We start from the raw sequence: 21,975 nt of genomic DNA, 5'->3' as shown, positions 1-21,975 counted from the left end.
CCGTTGACTTCCATAGTAAAAAAAACCCAGATCAAAACGGATCCTTTTTTTTTAACGGACACAAAAGTAGTGTCAGCTACATTTTTGTGTCCGTAAAAAAAAAAAAACAGATCCGTTTTGATCTTTTTTTTTTTTTTAAATGGAAGTCAATGGAACAACGGATCAAAATGGATGCACACAAATGCATGTTTTTTTCATCCGTTTTTTGCAACCTAGCCTTAGTGTTTTTACATTGAGCTCAACGGAAAGCAATATTAAAGCGAATGTTCCACTAGGTACATCGTTTTTTTTTATTTCTTACATGAATAGACCAGTGCTGGCACGGGGATGCCAATGCCGAAATAGTTTTTTTCTTTTTGTTTTTTTTTAACCGCTGCCCGATTTTCATGCACGGCGACGGTCTATTACCGAGCGTCGGCCCCCAGGGTGACAATCTCTCCTCCTCTCTGTGACGTGGCTCTATAGATTCTAATTAAGCCGTGTCACAGAGGGGAGATAGTCACACTGGAGGCCAGCAGGCCCAACCCCAGTGCTTCATGCCAGGCTGTTGCTTGGTAATAGACCGACATTTTTTTATTTTTTTTAATTCATGTAAAAAAATAAATAAATAAAAGAGCAGTGGTACATTTACTTTAAAAATTGATGTCTTGGTTTGTTTCTTTTAATGGACCAAAATACTTTGTAACCTGCCTTACAGCCTTACGGTCACATTTAGAGATGAGCGAACCTACAGCAACCTCATGCAAGATTTTGCATGAACCTGAACGCTCAGATCCAGTCACATTCATGCATCTGTGGAGGTATTCTCCATGGGTCTCCAAGTGTTTTAAAGGTACAAACACTCACACCGTATACGCAGCCTATTTTCTGCTGCGATACACAGCAGAACACAGCATCAAATCTGCACCATCAAATCTGCTGCGTATCTGCGGTGTGTGTGTTTGTACCCTTAAAGGGGTACTCCAGCGGGGGGGGCACTTTTTTGCTGGGACCGGGAAGGAGGTGGCCGAGGGAAAAGACGTCCACTCACCTCCCCAGTTCCAGCGGCGGGTCCTGCATCGCGGCGCACCGGTGCCCGGTTCCCGGCCGTTTCCTGGTGTCTGACGCGGGCCCAAGACGTGACGTTCAGCCACTCAGTGACAGAGGCGGGATCTGAGTGGACTTGAAACGGATCCCGCCTCCTTCACTGAGTGGCTGAACGTCACGTCTCGGGCCAGCGTCAGACACCAGGAAACGGCCGGGAACCGGGCACCGGAGCGCCGCAATGCAGGACCCGCCGCTGGAACCGGGGAGGTGAGTGGACGTCTTTTCCCTCGGCCACCTCCTCCCTGGTCCAAGCAAAAAAAAGTGCCCCCCTGCTGGAGTACCCCTTTAAACTACAACTGCGATTTCCAATGTATGCCAACAGATGCAGAAAACCATCTCACCTGCAGGCTGTCATTGGATCTGCTGAGTCCTAGTTCTCCAGCGGTTCCCCATCACCACTATGTTGCCAAACTACAACTCCCATCATGCCCTGACAACCAGCATGGGTGTGGTAGTTATACAACCCTGTCTGGTGTATGGCACTTCTCCCTTGTATCTGACTATACACTGAGCTCTATAGGCAGGTTTGTCATTCAGGAGCCTGGGAAAGCTGGGTGCTGTCATAGTGATAGACAGAAGTGAGAGAGTGGACAGCACAATGTATACGTGAGGCTCCTATAGAGCAATGCACAGGCTATAAATAAGAGATGAGCGGATAAAGTTACCTGAGGAGCAGCAGCAGCTACAGCCCGGGCCCCGCCGGAGGAATGCGGAACCGAGCACCGAGCATGACTGAGGGAGATGACGAGGTGAGGAGCTCCCAGCCCCGGGAGGTCAGGGTCATGGATACCAGCTAGTCACACAACTTCTTACATTGAGCCTGGCGCCCCCTAGAGGCGAGGGGCAGCAACTGCGCGCGACACCTTCCCATGCACCTGCACAGCGACAGTGTCCAACAAGTTATCGGCGGCTCCGAATCCTGTCACGGTCTCCACACACCCCCACAGCGAAGTAACTCTGCCGGACACCGGCCAAAGAGCGCGGTAATCGCTATTTCCAAGTGGGCTAAAGGATCTGTGATGACGCGCTGGCCATGTGACTGTGGGCGGAGCTATCCTCAGCGCTTACTGTATAGTTGCTATTAGCACCCTGTCCGGAGTAAACTGGACTCTCGGAATATGGCGGAATAACTGTGGCAGCGGCCCTCAGCCAATAGGAAAGACTTAGTGTCCGTTTTGACCAATCGCGTTCTACTACAGAGGCAGGTCTAGCCAATCAACGAGGAATTGAGAACCAATAGGATTAGAGCGTCAATTACCTGGCGAAAAGATTAGTAGGTTTAGCCAATGGGAGTGAAGAGGATTACACCTGCAGCCAATCAGAAGGGAGAGGGCTAGAGAAGGGCGGCTGCGCGGGACAGAAAGTCAAGTGGAGCCGTGAGAGAGCTGTCAGTGCTGGAATGTGGAGCGGTGACATCACTGACAGACACGGGAGGAAGCTTCCCGGAGGAATTCAGTCACCCGGCATTCCACAGCTACACTCAGAGGTCATTCATTCACAATATATTATACCTGAGCAACGGAGACGACAAGTTATTTCCTTATGACCAAATATGGGCATCTCATTTTACCTGTTTAGACTATTAACCCCTTAAAAGGGCTGTTACACATTGTGTATGAAACATATTTCCAATGTACACACTTTCTTCGGGAGGGGGGGGGGGGGGATTTTTATAATTTATTTATATTTTATTTTAACCCCTTAGTGGCCACGCAATTGTCTTACTTTTTTCATCGTTGCCGACCAAGAGTCATAGCATTTTTATTTTTTTAGCCATTTGAGAGCTTGTTTTTTGCAGGACAATTTTTACTTTTTAATGGAGCCAACTTGATTGATTCAATTTTATTAACAGTTTTTTGGAAAAAATGTTTTTTTTTTGTTTGTTTTTTTTTTCATTTTAACCCCTTCGGAACCGTGCAAATTTTCGTTTTCGCGCTTTTGTTTTTTCCTCCTTGCGTTTAAAAGGCCGTAGCACTTCCTTTTTTTTCACCTACAGGCCCACACGGACCCTTATTTTTTTTTTGCTACACTAATTGTACTTTGCAATGACAGACTTAATTCTTCCATAAAATATGCTGCGAAATCGGGAAAAAAATATTTGTGCACTGAAATTGAAAATAAAACACAATTTTTTTTTATTTGACGGGGGGGGGAGGGTTTACAGCGTTTGCACTATGGTAAAACTGACATGTTATCTATGTTTCTCAAGTCAGTACGGTAATAACTTTTATTTTATTTGATGGCTTTTAAAAAGTTAAAACCTTTTTAAAAGTCTAAATGCTCCTTAAAATCGCTCTATTCCCAGGCTTATAACGCTTTTATCCTTTGGTCTATGGGGCTGATTGAGGTGACATTTTTTGCGCCATGATCTGTACTTTTTCTCGGTACCTTGATTGCTTATATGCGACTTCTTGATCACTTTTTATTACAATTTTTCTGGATTCGATGCGACCAAACATGCACAATTTTGCACTTTAGCGGGTTTTTGCGCTTACGCTGTTTACCGTGCGAGATCAGGAATATGATAATTTAATAGTTCGGGCAATTACGCTCGTGGCGATAGCAAATATGTTTATTTATTTTTATTTATAAAATGGGAAAAGAGGGGTGATTCAAACTTTTATTAGGGGAGGGTTATTTTTTTATTAATGAAAAAACTTTATTTTATTTTTTTACATAGTAATTAGAAGTCCCCTGGGGGGGATTTCTGTATACACAGCATTGATCTCCCATTGAGATCAATGCTGCATATATTACAGATCCATTAGATCGGTGCTCTGTTGGTCTGGTCTGCTGCAGACGAGATCAGCAGAATACCGAGCCTGGATCAGCGTCATATCGACGCTAAGGCCCAGCCGGGTAAGTTAAACGGATCGCCCCTGCGGGATCGCATCGCGGGGGGTGATCTGCCCACTACACCACCAATGATGGGGACAAATAGCCATTTAGATGCAGCTGTCAGCCATGACCGCTGCATCTAAATGGCTCATTAGCGGGCGCGACGATCAGACCCACTAATGGCCGCGGTCCTGGGCTATTATTAGAACCCAGGATCGCAGTGGTTCAGAGAGGGATCGCCGCGCTTCCCCGTTCTGAATTCCTACCCAACCGAGTACCTACAGTTACATCCTTGGTCGTGAAGGGGTTAAACTTATATTTTTCAGTATGTAGTAAAAATAATATTTGCTTCATTAATCTGCCTTCTTGTCAATGCACCTGTTTTAAGTTGCCACAGGAGTGGATATCACTCAAGGAGATCCCAGACCCATATATTATTGCATCGATTCGTGTTTTCCAGTTCGTCCAGGTGGTCTGCTAATATATGGGGCAATGTAATTTGAGCTGCAGAAGTCTCTTTCAGTTCTTGCACTGTGTTTAGCATTGACGTTTTGAAGGATTCCAGATTGTCCACACAATGTTGTAAAAAAGATATGTCCATACACATTGGTCTTTACACCTGGCCTTCTTAAAGGAGTACTATGGCGATTTACTTTGTACGCTCAATTAAACTGTTGCGCATGCGCAACAGCAGCCTTTTCTCTCCCATTCACTGCTCCGCTACCTGGAAGTGAGGGACATCTGAGGACGGCGGACGAAGATGACGGGGCGGATTGGCGCTCGGGGACAGTAGCCCCGCCCTCAGTGCTCCTAACAGCCTCACCGAGCAGAAGATTTCACAACAAACAGCATGGGAACAGCCCCAAAAATAAAGGTAAGGGCCCTATTCCACCGGACGATTATCGTTTGCATAATCGTTAACGATTAATGATCTCAAACAACCGCTATTGCGAAAGACCTGAAAACGTTCACTTATTTCCATGGAACAATAATCGTTACTTATGATTGTACTTGTGATCGTTTTTTTTCGCTATTTCTTCGCTATTGCGTTTGTATCTACTGCAAACGACCGAACGATGTCTTATTCAATGCGAACGTTTTGCGAACGAGCAACGATAAAAATAGGTCCAGGTCTTATAAAGCGATCAACGATTTCTCCCTCGGTCGTTAATCGTTAACTGCATTTCAACCGAACGATTATCGTTTAGATTCGAACAATTTAACAATAATCTGAACGATAATCGTCCGGTGGAATAGGGCCCTAAGAAGCATACCTTCATACTTAGCGTCCTTTGTCTAACCTGCTGATACTTCCCCTTTAACTTATTTCAATCCTGCCTGAGAAAAGCATATGGATCTAAATAAGGCTCAATAGGGACCACTGTAAAAGGTGTATCCGCTGTCATTAAGGGGCCTGAGCACCCGGCCATGTCTGCAGCAAAGCCGGGTACAATGCCTGTCAGTGTTATGCTCATAGAAACAATACACTGCAATAGAGGACTTATTCTGTGTATTATAGTAATGATCTGCTAATCATACATGCCAAAATTGGACCAATAAAAACTATAACTTATCCAGCAAAAAATAAACCCTCATATGGCTAAGTCAATTAAAAAATAAAAAGTCACACAGCTTGGGAGGCGACCATGGAAAGCGCAAAACATTACTTGGGCATTAAGGCCCAGATTGTATCCCGGGGAAGGGGTTAAAGAACTGAACAGAACAAAAACTGTCACACATAGATGCAGAGTCTTCCCTAGACTGTGAGACATATGTAGAGTATAACAGCAATGGACTTACCACTGGCTAAGTGGAACATTAATCCAGGAAAAAACACAAAGTAAGGTCTGGCGCATCCAAAGGTTTTCAACCCTTTATTGGAGATCCATAAAGGCACATTCACATAGAGCAGAAATCGTAAAAAAACCACCAATGTATTTCGGGCAGGACTGCCCTTTATCACAGCATAGACATAATAAAAAATGTACAATACACAGACTCTTGCATAGGGATAAAAGTCCAGGAATGGAGTGTTCTGGAACAATTAAAATGTAAACTAGTAAATGACCTGGGTAATAGGCAACATCATGAAACATATAACAACATATTACAAGGAAATGAAAAGACAGTGTGAACCAAGCCCAATATATTTAGTGGCTGGGACAGGATTCTAGCTGAGAATACCAGCCAGCAGCCGTCAGTGAGACCGATAAGTATACTGTACTTTGTTACTAATTTCCCGCACCCCTGGTCTGCCTGCCTTTTTTATTTCACAGGACTTCTCTTTTAAATAGCAGCACAATTTAATATAGTACTTTGTATGGTGTTATTTATTCTTTGTTTAGTGGTATTATTTTGTAACTGTATAAGTAACATATACAGGTACACAGCCCACTTTACTGATACTGATTTAGACCACAGATATTCTGAACACAAACCTTGGGTGTGGGGGGCATTCCTGTTTTCACTTCAGGCAGCAGAAAGGTTAGAATCATCCAAAATCAGTCTACTGCTACAGTATCTAATGTTATGGCTAACATAAGGTAAGTGAAAGAAACATTAACCCTTAGAGGACCGGGCCAATTAAAATTTTTGCGTTTTCGTTTTTTTCCTCCTTGTGCTTAAAACGCCATAGCACTTGCATTTTTTCACCTAGAAACCCACATGAGACCTTATTTTTTGCACCACTAATTGTACTTTGCAATGACAGGCTGCATTTTTGCTTAGGGTACAAACACACGCAGCAGATACGCAGCAGATTTGATACTGTGTTCAGTTATTTAGATCTAATCTGCTGCGTATCGCAGCAGTAAATACGCAGCGTATATGCCGTGTGTGTTTGTACCCTTAAGGTACACTGCAAAACCAGAAAAAAATTCAATGTGTGGTGAAATTGAAAAAAACACATTTTTTTTTATTCGCCCTGGGGTAAAACTGTCTTGTTATAAATGTTCCTCAAGTCGTTACAATTACAACGATATGTAACATGTATAACTTTTATTTTATTTGATGGCTTTTAAAAAATTCAAACCATTTTTTAACAAATATATGTTCCTTAAAATCGCTCTATTACCAGGCATATAGCGCTTTTATCCTTTGATCTATGGGGCTGTCTGAGGTGCGGTGAGGTGCTGTCTTTTTGCGCCATGATGTGTTCTTTCTATTGGTACCTTGATTGCGCATATGCGACTTTTTGATCGCTTTTTATTACAATTTTTCTGCATTTGAGGTGACCAAAATGCGCAATTGTGCTCTTTGGAATTGTTTTGCGCTTACGCCATTTACCGTGCAAGATCAGGAATGAAATAAATTTATAGTTTGGGCGATTAAGCACGCGGCGATAAAAAACATGTTTATTTATTTTTATTTATAACATGGGAAAAGGGTGATTTAAACTTTTATTAGGGGAGGGTTTTTTCTATTAATAAAACATTTTTTTTGTTACACTTATACTAGAAGCCCCCCTGGGTTAGGTTCATTCCTCCCTCGGATTAAGGTTATTCCCCCTGGGGTTAGGGTTATTTCCCCTGGGGGACTTCTAGTATATGCACACTGATCTCTCTTTGAGATCTATGCAGTACAGTAATACTGCATAGATCAATGAGATAAGCAATAGAGTGCCGAGTCGGGATCAGCACCATTACGGCGCAGACCCTGACCAGTGCCGTATGCAAGGATCGCCCCTCCGCCATCGTGTCGCGGGGGGGGGGGGGGGGGGGCGATTCTCCCCACTAGACACCATGGAATGGGCTGCAATAAGTGTTCAGATGCAGCTGTCAACTTTGACAGTTGCATCTGAATACTTAATTAGCGGGCACGGCAATCGGACCGTGCCTGCTTATAGCCCGCACCTGGGATCGCGGCGGTCCAGAGCAGGGCCGGCGCGCGGCCCCGCTCTGAACACCCCTAGCGACCGCTGGATGTACAGGTATGCCCAGGGTCGTCTAGGGGTTAAAGGAGAAGTCCGGTAAAAAAATTTATTAAAGTATTGTATTGCTCCCCCAAAAGTTATAGAAATCCCCAATATACTTATTACGGGGAATGCTTATAAAGTGCTTTTTTTCCCTGCACTTACTACTGCATCAAGCCTTCACTTCCTGGATAACATGGTGATGTCACTTTCTGGATAAAATGGTGATATCACGACCCGACTCCCAGAGCTGTGCGGGCTGTGGCTGCTGGAGAGGATGATGGCAGGGGGACACTGAGGGACACAGGGCACTGGAGGCACACTGAGCATCCCTCTGCCATCATCCTCTCCAGCAGCCACAGCCCGCACAGCTCTGGGAGTCGCATTGTGACATCACCATGTTATCCAGGAAGTCAAGCCTTGTTGCAGTAGTTAGTGCAGGGGAAAAAAGCAGTTTATGTGCATTTCCCGTAATAAGTGTACATTGGTAATTTGTATAACTTTTTTGGGGGACAATACAATACTTTAATAAAAAAAATTTAGCTTCTCCTTTAAGAAAATATTTCAACATGGAGCACACCCTTTAGGATTGATCATCACAGCCTTCGCCACTATAACTATTTCTTTTCTTTTTTTTTCTACTTTGCAAATAACAGTAGAAAGTATATTTTTTAAGTGATTTTCATTTTTTATAATTCGCACACATCTACCCTGAATACTGTATGGTACTTTCATGGTGGTGGAGTAGGGCGTTTTCTTCTTCTGCTGCAAATAAATGCACCAACCCTGTATAGCTGAATTGCAATAGTAAAAATGTTTTTGATTATAAAAAATGTTAGGGAATGAAGAAACAATCCCTCTCTGGTTGTCAAGTACAATCTATAAAACAGAAAGGGTACGTCCTGCATTATCAATGTGAAACACAGGGTCATCACACGTACAAAATCGTCTGTAAAATACCCTATGCAAGTCTTCACTGCAGGTGGAGGTTGCTGTTCCTCACTATCCGGTATATCCAGTAATGAAATAGAGAAACCTTCAGAGAGCATAAATGGGAATTGCATCATAGACCAAGCGAATAGACCCAGTCCAACCCAAGTTGCAATCTGGCTGGAGTCTTGTGATGCCCCCTGTATAAAATCTAAAATATCCAGGGTATCTGCACCCAATGCAAAGTATGTCAGAAGAAGCTGTCCAAGCTGGTCTCGGGTCATGTCCCCTCTTGACATCAGCCAACGTCCTGTAATCAGTGTCAAGAATGTTGACTCTTCATATATTCGCATTTCTTTGCATTGTTTTGTTGCACTGTGGTCCTGGCAAGAGATCAGAACATGCATATGATATATAATATAAAACAAAGCAAACATACAATATAATACAAATGTACTGATACAGTAGCCAGTAACTGATTATCAGAGAATAATTTAGGGGAAAGGTACTGTATATTATATGCAGTTTCAGGCAGGACTGGAGGATCCTCCATTGAGATTGCATGGCTGTGCATCTCTGCTGCAGGGTCTTCCAAGGATTCCAAGTCACCTTTTGTGGAGACTTCAAGGATTCAGTGCAGGTCATTCCTAACTATAAATACATCCATGCAAATAACTCTATTTTGTGCTTACTAGCTGACTACATTCGGGATTTCAATCAAGTATATGTTAGCACCCAATTTTAACAGATTGTCAAAGAATGTTCACAGTGGATTGTGATATGAATCAGAAGTAAATGAGTCCTTAGTTCTGAGCGCAACAATGCATCCTCTTTGTTGTTTTGGTGGAAGTATTTGGTTTTTGACATTTGTAAAGTTGGTGCAGCTGTTACAGTAAAGACTGGATCATAGCTGTTCTATATGGACGGAAATAGAGTTTCTTTTTGTGAGTAAAATTAAAGTAATGGATTTTACTGGGAGTACATAATAAATATCTGCTTTTTTGTCTGTTAATGTCAAGCTGTTGGAGTATCCTCTTATGTATACCTTATGTGCACACCAATTTGTGGAGAAACATCTGGTGTAGAACTGACAATGCAGAGTAATGTCTGTAGATAATTCTGGTTAAAGTTCACAGAGATTGTCCAGCTATTGATATTAACGCGATCACGATACTCTTAAAAAAAGAACTGTCTAAAAAGAACATATGGAAATAAGATCAAAGGGGTCGTCTGGGTAGCAGAGGACGAATAAAGTCTTCTGCTTTTGGAGCTGAAACTTTCTCTCCCCCACCCCCTCTTCTGAGATGTGAGGACGTAGGGCTAAGTTGTGATGTACAGTACTTTAGCTGCACAGTGTTTCTGCATTTTACTTTCTCTCACATGTGATGTTCACAACTTAGACCTGCCCCTCCAAATTTTGGAATGTTTCCTTCCAAGATGTGGAATCTAAGGAAGTGAGTGCTGGGGAGCAGAAGGCTCCAGTAGTCTTCTGTTTCCAGGACAACCCCTTTAATTTTAAAAAGGTAGAATACTGTTGTTTTAGTTTGTACTGGCACAGAGTGGTGGAATCTAAAGGCTCTATTACACAAAATGATTATCGGCCAATATCGACCGTTACAGACGATAATCGTCTTGTGTAATAGAAGACAACGATCAGCCGACATGAACAATGTCAGCTGATCGTTGTCTGTCTTTGTCTTTCAGCATATTTAAAGACAAACGACTAAGATAGCAATGATCTGGTGCCGTTGCACCGTGAGATAGGAGCTATCTTCTATGGGCTGCCCTGATGATCTAGCAATCACCTGAGCAGCCCCCCCCTCTTACCCGCTCACTGCCAACATGTGTAATAACGCCAGCAGCGAGCGGGGAACAAGGAGCAAGCGAATGCTGACAGTGCTAGTTTGCTCCTCTCCATCGTCCCTTGTAATAGGGGCTTAAGGAGGAGAGCTTTTAAATTCCTTAAAAGTTGACCTGTCAACAGAGGGCTACCTCAGCGGCTGCCTGCATACGCCTACCCCGCCTATAATGACTTTTGGTGGGCATGAAGGGGTTTAGACAAAAGCGTCACTGTTTCAATTATGGAGTCCAGTTCCTACTCACTCCCCCAAGCTTCAGCATTTTTATGGTGGTAAAAGGAAGCTGGGCACTAACTATTCAGCTTCCAGTTTCTTCCATTTACTGATCCTAGAGGTTAGTTTATGGCAAGGTCAGAGATAAATGGTTGTACCTAATAGATCACTTATTGAGTATTCAGCTGAGCTCTAAATGAAAAGCTCATTGAATGCAGGCTGGTTTTAAAGGGGTACTCAGGTGAAAAAATGTATTTCAAATCAACTGGTGTCAAAAAGTTATACAGATACGTGACTGCATGACGGGCAGGACAGTTTCTTCTTTGGCTTCTCTCCAAGCCCAGTCTGCAAGAGGTCGGCTGTCCTGGCTGGAACATAATCAGTTGGTCTCTTTCATTCAGGCCCTCTTCCCACGGGACACTTACAACCCGGCACTCACTGACTTCGACAACCTAGTTGTCTCCACATCTGCCATTCCGCATTGCATCTCGGTTATTTATCAGATCTTGATCAGTACCGCTAACCCTGACAGAGCTTCTTTCTTTGATAAATGGGAAGCAGATCTCAACACCTCTTTTGATTCACAGTCTGTCCAGACGATATGTGAACTAACCCACGGCATTTCCATGGCTGATAAAGCTAAGGAAAAGAACTACAAAATTATCTCGAGGTGGTATTACTGCCCGGTCACCTTGCATAAAATGTTCCCTGAGGCTTCGGACCGCTGCTGGCGGTGCCTAACGGAGGCTGGTGATATGTTGCACATTTGGTGGGCTTGCCCGGGGATCCGTGACTTCTGGGACAAAGTCTTGGGAATCTACAATGCGTACTCTGGACAGACTGTCGTCAACTCTCCTCAACTGACTTTGTTATCTAAACTACCGGGTTCTCTCTCTAAGTCCAAAAAGGGACTCTTGCGACACTTTATGACTGCTGCTCGCATGGTCATCCCCCGGCACTGGAAGACTCCCCTTGTACCTACCCTGGCAGAATGGATGAGTGAGCTTAGAGACCTTGGCAGAATGGAAGAGTTAGTGGCTGAGGCCCATGACCGATCTGACAAATTTGAGAAAATATGGTTTCTTTGGCGCTTGTTCATGGATTCAGAGGAGTTCCTTGCTCTTATCCGCTAAAATTCTGACATCCGGAGATTCTGTGTTTCTGGGATTGGCGAGTCTAACTGACTGTAGTAGTCATTTTCCTCCCCCTGCCATCCCCCTCCCTCCCTCTGATCTTCTCTTCATCTTTGTTTTCCTTTTGTCCTTCTTTTCCCTCCCTTTTTTTCTTTTTTTTTTTTTTTTTCTCCAACCTGCATATCCATCAATGTTACTTTTTGCTGGTGGTTCTGTTTGGTGCCCTGAGCACCTCTAGCAGCATTATGCTATAATTGATAGCTGCTTTTATCTGTATTCTTTTATTATATTAGAAAATCTGACACCATGCGACTTGCAGGTCGCAGTTTATTGCATGTGATTTAATGTGTATCAGTTATTTTGCATGGTTGCCAATAAAATCAGATTATACATAAAAAGTTATACAGATTTGTAAATTACTTCTTTAAAAAAAATCTCAATCCTTCAAGTAGTTATCAGTTGCTGTATGTCCTGCAGGAAGTGGTGTTTTCTTTCCAGTCTGAGGCTATCTTCACACTACGTATATTTCAGTCAGTATTGTGGTCCTCATATTGCAACCAAAACCAGGAGTGGATTAAAAACACAGAAAGGCTCTGTTCACACAATGGTGAAATTGAGTGGATGGCCGCCATATAACGGTAAATAACTGCAATTATTTCAATATAACAGCCGTTGTTTTAAAATAACAGCAAATATTTGCCATTAAATGGCGGCCATCCACTCAATTTCAACATTGTGTGAACAGATCTTTTCTGTGTTTTCAATCCACTCCTGGTTTTGGTTGCAATATGAGGACCACAATACTGACTGAAATATACGTAGTGTGAACCCAGCCTGATACAGTGCTCTCTGCTGTTACTTCTGTCCATTATTTCTTTTTCAAATGCATTTAGTAAAAGAGATACTTACACTGTTGGTGCAGTCAGGATATTCCTTGTTAGCTTTCAAAACTAGGTTATGGTGTTCCACCACAATTATAGAAGGAACGACAGTACATAAGTATAGAAAGACCATTGGAGAAAACCTGCAAAAAGACAGAAAATAGTTTACTCCATCAATAGAAATTGAAATAATATAAATCGTTTTAAAAGATATGACAGCTATAGAAAATAATAGCAATCTGAAAACTTTGAAGTCTGCAAAACTAACCCGTCTATGTTTATTGTAAGCTGATAAACTATTATAAGTTAGATGGATTGTAGTTATAACACCTTTTTCGCTGTAACAGGGTTCCCAATTTTTCTGACAATCCCAATAATGATCATGAGAATGATTCCAGTGAGAAGAGCCTAGTAGGTCTTGTCTTTTTCTATCCTCCACTACGTACACCATTATTACTGCATAAACTATGAAGAATATATAACTGATGGATAAGTTATTATAAGGTAGATGGAATGTAGTTATAAGACCTTTTACTTATAGAGTATCATAACCCACAATGTCTTATAAATGTGTACCTGCTACAGCCCTACCTCTACCACTGAGGCTCCCACTAATCACTATAATAGGGTTCCCATAGCCCCTGATCCTTTTTACTGCACAGCCCAAGCAAGAAGGAGTTTGGAGCAGTGGTCATAAATGTGTGCTGCTGCTCCATTTATATTACCATTTACAGTCCATCTTCTTAATTTTTCTGACAATCCCAACAATAATCATGAGAATGATTCCAGTGAGAAGAGCCCAGTAGGTCTTGTCTCTTTTTATGTCCTCCACTACGTACACCATCATTACTCCATGAACTATGAAGAATATATAACTGACGATGGTTGACAGGGACGTCACCAAACTCCGTTCTTTACTCATTTTAGTTATATTCTGTTAAGAGACAAGCAGAACACTTGTAACATACATAATGTGTAAACAGTAAAAACATTATAAGCCAACTTCCTAAATAATTGCACAAAGTCTATTTTATATACAGGTACCTATACCTCTCTTGATCACTGCCATGACTTTATTATCCTTGGCAGCCACTGCCTGGTACTGTTGATAAAGGTTATTATATCTACAGCCTTTTTTAACTTTACATTTGTCCACATTAAACTTTATTTGCGTTTTCTCTGCCCAAGCCTCCAGCTTCTCCAAATCTCTCTGTAATATTATATTATCCTCCTCTGTGGTTATTGCTTTAGTGTCATCTGCAAATATGGAAAATCTGACAGATGTAATTCATGTTCCAAACTGCTGACACTGTTAGGCTGGGTGCACACTACGTTTTTGCTGTCCGTGTATATGATGCGTTTAATTGAAAAACAGATAAAAAAAAAAAAACATGCATTTGTATGTATCTGTTTTGATCAGTTTTTCCATTCTAAAAAAAAAAAAAAAGATCAAAACGCATCCCTTTTTTTTTTTTAGCATACACAAAAACGTGGTCGACCAAGCAGGATAAGTTATGGGAGGGGAGTAAGGGGGTGTTATAGCTTGGTGCTCTTTAGGAATTCAGAAAAGCCTCTTTGACTCTTTATACCATAGAATAAAAGTATAACCATAATTAAAAGTAAATGAAGTCCAGCACCTTGAATGGAGTAAAGACTTCCTAAATTTCTTTATTTCACATGAGGTAATACAGAGGAACAGACAGGCACACTGGTTGACAAGGTTCAGCGACACTTGCCTTGCTCACAATCTCTAGTGCTAAATGATAAAAGCTTCCATTTATGAAGCCTAACGTGCAAATAATGGCCACATGACAAATTAAAACAATAATATACACATATTATAAATAGCAAACCCTTTTAAATAGGGAATAATTTCGGATTTTTAGGTTAGGCACGCAACAACCTGCCGGTTTAAACTGAAGACATGACCTCATTGTAACCTATTAAGGGTCCATTCACACTATGGAAATATCACGTAGAGTCCACGCCGTGGACTCCACTTGTAGTTCCACCTGTCCCATTGATTTACTAGGGGTCTCAAGCAAACTCCGCCATCCGCCCCAAGAATTGACATGTCCTCCATGTCTGTAGTGATTACTTTGCTGTGCTGAGCTGATTCCGTAATGTGAATGGACCGAAATGGTGCTGCTGCACTTTGTAGTTTGAATATGTGTCTGAATACTGACATACTATGTAGTTTGAATGTGTCTGAACACTGACTTATGTAGATGTCAGAATAGACTGCCTGCGGAGAAGATAGACTTACTGGAAAAGCAGTTGAGGACCACTGGCTTTGGAAGGAATTTGTGATCCGTATGGTGGGAGGCAGAAGGAGCTTGAAGCCTACTGGATTGATGCGTTTCAGCAAGGAACCTGGGGCCCAACTTGTAGCTCTGGATTTTGAGTTGAGTTGAAACCTTTCTTTAGATTTTCTTTAAATGTAGCCAGACACTGCTTCGGTTTTCAGGACCAAAGGTGGATGCACTCTACCAAAAGGGGGCGTCAGGAAGAAGGCCTATGGGGCAATCGTATGGCCAATGATGTGGTAGTTTACCAGCCTGCTTTTCAGAGAACACATCTGCAAAATCCTGGTATTGGGCTGGGAGACCAGGCAGTGGCTTGGAAGAATCAGACAGTGGTGGAAATGACCTTCTGTGAGAGGTCTTCAAACAGCGGTCAAAGCAATCCAGACCCCAACGTAAGATCTCCCCCCAGTGGTCAAGGCTGGGGTGTGGAACTGCAGCCAAGGGAGACCTAACAGGATTTCTGAAAATTTCTGGCAATAGGTAGAACATGATGGGGGAGATTTATCAAAGGGTGTAAAATTTAGACTTGTGCAAACTGCCCACAGCAACCAATCACAGCTCAGCTTTAGGCAGTGCTGAAAGGAAAGCTGAGCTGTGATTGGTTGCTGTGGGCAGTTTGCACCAGTCTAAATTTTACACCCTATGATAAATCTCCCCCGATGTCTTTGTGTAGTGCGCCCACCTGGAGGATCACAGGTTTGATTTACAAGTGGACAACCTTATGTATTTGCCTGTAGCAAAGGACATGGTCAGTCGAATTTGCAGAAGTCGCCTCTTTTGAACCAGAGAGGCGTTGATGAAATTACCTGCTGATCCAGAGTCCAGGAGGGCGGAAGAGTGATGTTGCTGTCCCGAGGGCATAGAGATCACCACAAATAGAGACAAATGCAGAAAGGATGCATACATTCCTCTCCTACATCACCTAGGTGTGGGAGTTTCTCAGCCTCTGTGGATGCTGAGGGAGATTCAGGCTGAAGTGATGGGGGCTGGCATAAGTTCCCCTCCCAATGGCGAGTTCTCTCCTAGTGCGTCATGTGAACTCTCTCCACCTGCATGGGCTTCTCGGATGCTGGCAGGGATGAAAGGGTGGGTGGCTTCTAAAAAGCTGGTGCCAGCCAGAATGTGCTGGCAAGGATGGACCATTTCCCGTTCTTAGCAGACCTCCCTCTCGGAGAAACAAATGTCAATCCGAGTGGCTATATGGATCACGTTGTTCAAGGTGGACGGGAGGTCCCAGCTGGAAGGCACGTCGACTGGAAAGACCCTTCTTAAAGGTAGCGGCTAGGGCAGCATTCCAGTTGAGTTCAACAGCCAGCATGCAGAAATGTACCGTGTATTCACCAACAGACGAGAAACCTGACACAGTTTGAGGATGGAGGTCTCTGCGGAAGACGCTCAAGTTGGCTCCTCGAACACACACCGGAACTCCGATAGGAAGGCTTGGAGATTAGCAGTGACCAGTTCATCCTGATCCCACAGTGTTGTTGCCCAGGCTAAGGGCTTCTCCTGTAGGAGGCTGACAACAAATGCCACCTTGGAACGCTCGGTGGTGAATTGATTGGCCATGAGTTCAATGTACATGGTGCACATGAAATCCCTGCAAAACTTGGGATCACCACCAAATTTGGATGGCAGAGCCAGATGTAGATTCGGCCCTGGGGGAGACAGTACCGGCAGCGGAGGTGATTGAGGCGTTGGAAAAACCTGTTGACCCAAAAGGAGCTGCTGCAACATGGCGGACAACTGCTGTAGCTGCTGTGACTCCTGTTTTATCTGCTGGGTGACCAATCTAGAGATCTCCTAGATGTCTGGCACCTTGCCAGGATCCATGGTTGGAGCCTGCTGTAACGACTGGAGTCATGGATATACTGAGCCGCTGCTAATGATGGTGTAAGCTGCACAAGGAAGCAAGGTCTAATGGGCTGCTGGTCTTCATCAGAGTCTGCCACAAGGTAAGTTGGATTTGCTGTGGCAGGCGACCCCCAGGTTGCTACTCCTTGCTTTTCTTGCTAGCAGTGGCAGGCGAGGTGCAGCTGGAGACATGTAAGCAGGCAGGACCGCAGCAGGACAGGGGCAGGAATTTATAGGAAAGTGCTCTGTGCAATTAACCGCTTTAAATATGTGCCAGTGTGCGCGCACCCTAAGAAGTGGGGTCACGCGCCGGCCCGAGCGAGACGGAGCAGGAGCAGGGAGAGGTAAGGCACCCCAAGGGACCAAAGGGGAGATGGTGCCAGGCCCCTGCACATGGGCTCCGGCGTCCGTCAAGTACTATGTAGTTTGAAAGTGTAAACACTGACTTTTACTATGTAGTTAGAATATTGGCCTGAATACTATGCTATGTAGTTCAACCACTATGTTTGTTGTGCATAATTCCCTGTGTGATTGTTCATTCACATGTAGGAGTTGATATGTCTTTTTCAATTTGTTTTTGGCATGTATGTTATTGTTTTTGTCATGTGACTATTATTTGCATGTTATGCTCCATAAATAGAAGCTGTTACCATTTAGCATTAGAGGTTGTGAGAAAGGCAAGTGTTGCAGAAACGCATCAACCAGTGCTTCACCCCATGTGAAATAAAGTCGTGAAGTTGACCCTACTTGTAACAGTGACCCAACAATAACCATATATCTCATTTATAGCACCCTTGGGACATGGGTGGAGTGCAAGCCAACAGGAGGTAGCCACACACCCCACATTCAACAGAAAAAGAAGGGAAAATTTTGCAGCACATCTATGTCTGTGTTCACTCTGCAGGTTGCAAGCTGCTAGTGGCTTAAGTAAAGACAAAATAACAAAGTGCAGCAGCAACCCACAGGTGCAAGGGCCTACCGTATATACTCCTCCCAGCGTACACACGGTAAACACCTGCTCTGTAGATAATAAAAAGTGAGGATCTTAGCAAACTATTTGATCAAACAGAGTGTAACATGTAACCAACGTTAATGTCCCAAGGGTGCTATAAAAGAGATCATTTGGCTCCTATCTGCCCAGTTGTAGGCTTATTAAAGCCCAGGAGAGGCCATTGCTAGTGTGAAAATGCTAGAGTAGGGACCATGTCGCTGAGGACACCTTGACATTGGTGACATGGTACACTCTGTTTGCTCAAATAGTTTGCTAAGATCCTCACTTTTATTATCTACAGAGCAGGTGTTTATCATGTGTACACTGGGAGGAGTATATACGGTAGGCCCTTGCACCTGTGGGTTGCTGCTGCACTTTTTGTTTTTTTTGTCTGTACTTAAGCCACAAGCAGTGTGCAACATGCAGTGTGAACAGAGTCATAGATGTGCTGCCAAATATTACCTTTTTTTGATCTGTGTATAGAGTCTACTCTCAGGCAGGCTCTATACATAGATCGCCGATAACACTGATCTATGCTATGCTATGGCATAGCATAGATCAGTATATGCAATCTAATGATTGCATCATTTACAGTGAAAAAAAGTGTGTGGGGGGGGGAGTTTAGTAAAAGTATTAAAAAACCCCTTATAAACCCCCTTGCCCATTATAAAAATATTAAAAAAAAATAAATAAACATATTACATGTCGTAGCGTGTGGAATTGTCTGATCTATTAAAGGGAACCTGTCACCAGGGACGCGGGCACAGAGCCTGCCCGACCCCTCGGTGCAGCCCCCGGATACTCACCCTTTTTGGCGAGTCCTGCTTCTGGAGCCGGTCCCAGGGCGAAGATATCAGCGCCTGAAGCCGTGTGCACGCGCTGCAGAGTTGAGTCCGATGCCCATAGAGAATGAATGGAGCCGTCATTCTCTATGGGCATCGGACTCATCTCTGCAGCGCACGCGCGTACAGCTTCGGGCGCTGATATCTTCGTCCTGGGACCGGCTCCAGGAGCCGGACTTGTAGGAAAGGGTAAGTATCTGGGGGCTGCATCGGGGGGTCGGGCAGGCTCTGTGCCCGCGTCCCCGGTGACAGGTACCCTTTAAGATATTACATTATTGTTCCCGCACGGTGAACGGCGTAAACGGAAAAAAAAACACCACGATTGCTGACTTTTAAAAATGATATATCAGAAAAAATTTATAAAAAGTGATCAAAATTTTTCTGTTACACCAATGTGATATTAGTAAAAACTAGAGATTATGGCGCAAAAAATTACACCCCAACCAGCCTTGTAGGTGGAAAAAAAAGCGCTAGGGCTCTTAGAAGGCGAAGAGGAACATTGCATTAATTTGACCCGGACTTTTGTGCATCAAAGGGCTCTGTCTTGAAGGGGTTAACTAATAGCTGCTTAATGTTGATTGAGGAGGAAATGATGGCGTGGTTTCTACCTTGTCCAGAACACATTCCTAAAGTGAATGTGGAGAGAGCCTAAGGATTAGTTTTTATTTTTTTTACCCCTTTATGTGTTACATCTATCTATCTATCTATCTATCTATCTATCTATCTATCTATCTATCTATCTATCTATCATGTCTTCTTGTACATGGCCTACGTCACATATTTCTTTCATTCTTATCAGTTTGCACCATCCATTTGCACATTCTAGCAAGGCTAGCCTAAAATAAGATGAAAATAAACACACTACACAAATTATATCTATGAGCTTAGTTTGCATACACCTCTGCAACTTGTAAACTAAATATATGTAAAGTATTTGCAATTGTATTTAAGGAAGACTATTTGATGTGTAAAACCAGTCTTGTGGCCATACAAAAAAATCTCAGTCTGACAGTAAAAGAATTGTTAAACTGTACCCTGCCATTAAGGGTTAAGTAGAATGGAATGTTTCTAGAGAGCAGTGATTAAAAACAGAGGAAGACTATGGATCACACTTAACAAACTTCAGCACTAACATGTTTTGTACAAGCTTCTCTTTTGCTATTCAGAAAAATAACCTTTCTGTTCAATATCTGTTCTATATATTTCAGATTGAGGTAACTGGTTGATGGATTAGAACATTAGAAGTAAACGTGAGTAGAGACAAAACAAAGCATCACTTACAGGGAGACTTGATACAGCAAAGGTCTAATTCTATACATTTGTATTATACAATACTGTTTACACAAGAAAGTTAGTATAAGTTTACTGTACCTTGCTACGACCCTGCAGATTCCTAAGTTTTCAGATTTTGCTTTGTGCTAGAAATTCTTAACATGTTCCAGCCCCCTGGTCAATTTTCTGCCTGGAACACACCCTACATCGTGATGGTAAGCCGAAAAGATCATGTCATCAGCGCTTTGTTTTCAGTACTGTGTAAAAGTTTAAGAAAGCTGTGAAAAATTCCAAACTTGGAAAACTAACCAGAGATCTCACTCATATCCTCTTGTCGCTTCCTGTAATCCCAAACACACTCAATGGTGATGAGATCAGGGCTCTGTGCTGGCCATATCATCGCTTCCAGAGTGATTCTGGTTGCCTACATTCCTACTTTTTTGTTGTTGTTTTTTTAATAATGTAAGATACAGTACTGGTTTTAGAGTTAAAATTAAACCAAAACTGGAGAGACAATGACAGAAGACTAACATTCTTTATTTTCTGTCCTTTAAAGACCCATCTTGTTTTTCTGACAGCACATGTAAAAGTGAAAGAGGGTAACCAGTGGAAGATGCAAGATCTAATGCATGATACCGGGAACTCCAAAACTTTGTTCCATAGCACATTTTTGGATTTACAAAATGTGGGAATGAGGCCTTACACATTGCCTGCTCATCCTGCAGTCTTATGTACATGGGCTTCAGCTCTACTTACTGGGGGGTGGGGGGGGTGCAACTCTAATTGGGAAAGAGAGAAGATCTGTCTAGAGGGGGCAACTCTTTACTTACTGTGCAGCAATTCCATTTACTGAGGGGCACCAATCTACATATTGGTGGCCCTACCCTCAAGGGTAATTTTTTCTGATACTATGAAGGGGCAAACATAAGAATGGTTCCAACCTGCCTTTGGAAAGGCAACTGGCGGACCCGTAGTCCCTCCGATTCTGCCTCCATACACGTATCTCATCCCTTCCACATGGACAGCTATATGTAAGGCTTTTGGCCTGCCGTTTTTTGATGTCTAAAAGGTTGATGTTGTGGGGACACCCTATGGAAGGGACAATGTTCTCTTCAAGGTATGGAGGGAAAAAGGTATAGCAACTGTGGAGCATCTCATGCATGGGTTAATAAAAGATGGCTCTCAGGGCCTGAACTTCACAAAAAATATGTGTTGAATGATCACCATTTTTTGTATATCAATCAGGTAACCTCTTTTTGCAAAAGGAAACTGGTAAGTCTCACTAAGGAACTTTTTTCCAATTACTTTGACAACTTTATAGGGACTGAGCTGCTCAAAGTGACCTTGTCTACTGCTTATAGAGCCCTCAATGATAATTTTCTTACTGTTCATAAGAGAGACATATTTACTAAGTGGGTAGAATGATTGAGAGAGGATGATCCATGTGAACAAGGTCGGTACAAGGTCAGATTGCATGTCATCTGTGAGGGGTGGAGGGAGACCTTCTTCAAGGTAATGGTTTTAATCTGCCCCTATCTCCAAGATTTCCTGATAGGATATTGCATTGTCCAAAATGTCACATATCTGCAACTGATTTCTGGCACATTTGGTCTTGTCCCCGCTCTCTGACATTCTGGCAGGAGGTGTGCTTTTTTGTTGCTAATCACTGGAAACAAGCTGCCCCTAGAGCCTATGCCTTTAATATTCCAATTCATTGATTTATCGGTGGCTGGCACTTCGGGCCCCAAGTCTGTAACAGCTCCGGTTCACGTCCAGAGCGGCTAAATCCCTGTGCCAATTGTGGTGGCAGATTTGAAAGCCTTTTTGGTAGCCAACTAGCTTTAGGCAGGGTGTAATACTGAA

The 21,975-nt window shown here is 43.0% G+C and overlaps 2 protein-coding genes across 3 annotated transcripts in view; both read right to left on the bottom strand.

Annotated features, from left to right (window-relative positions):
• Positions 1-2,365, bottom strand: part of PRKCZ (protein kinase C zeta) — a 179,590-nt gene extending 177,225 nt beyond the window's left edge. Inside the window, exon 1 of one of the 2 annotated variants that reach the window (XM_069948021.1) lies at positions 2,345-2,365. The gene's annotated coding sequence lies outside the window, so the exon portion shown is untranslated. Of the gene's footprint in view, positions 1-1,751; positions 2,195-2,344 lie in introns of those variants that run through there. The other variant, XM_069948019.1, reaches the window with a different exon arrangement.
• A 6,012-nt stretch (positions 2,366-8,377) lies between these two features.
• LOC138769505 (transmembrane protein 26-like) lies at positions 8,378-20,675 on the bottom strand. Its single transcript, XM_069948030.1, has 4 exons — positions 20,212-20,675; positions 13,576-13,784; positions 12,879-12,993; positions 8,378-9,147 (listed from the first exon to the last, which is right to left on the bottom strand). The coding sequence occupies exons 2-4, from the start codon at positions 13,770-13,772 to the stop codon at positions 8,566-8,568; spliced, it is 894 nt and encodes a 297-aa protein (XP_069804131.1). The 5' UTR covers positions 13,773-13,784; positions 20,212-20,675; the 3' UTR covers positions 8,378-8,565.
• Between the last annotated feature and the right edge of the window lie 1,300 nt (positions 20,676-21,975).

This window comes from Dendropsophus ebraccatus, chromosome 12, assembly GCF_027789765.1.
Source record: "Dendropsophus ebraccatus isolate aDenEbr1 chromosome 12, aDenEbr1.pat, whole genome shotgun sequence".
NCBI lineage: Eukaryota > Metazoa > Chordata > Amphibia > Anura > Hylidae > Dendropsophus > Dendropsophus ebraccatus.
Note: the sequence above shows the minus strand (reverse complement) of the source record. Positions and strands in the feature narration are given on the sequence as shown.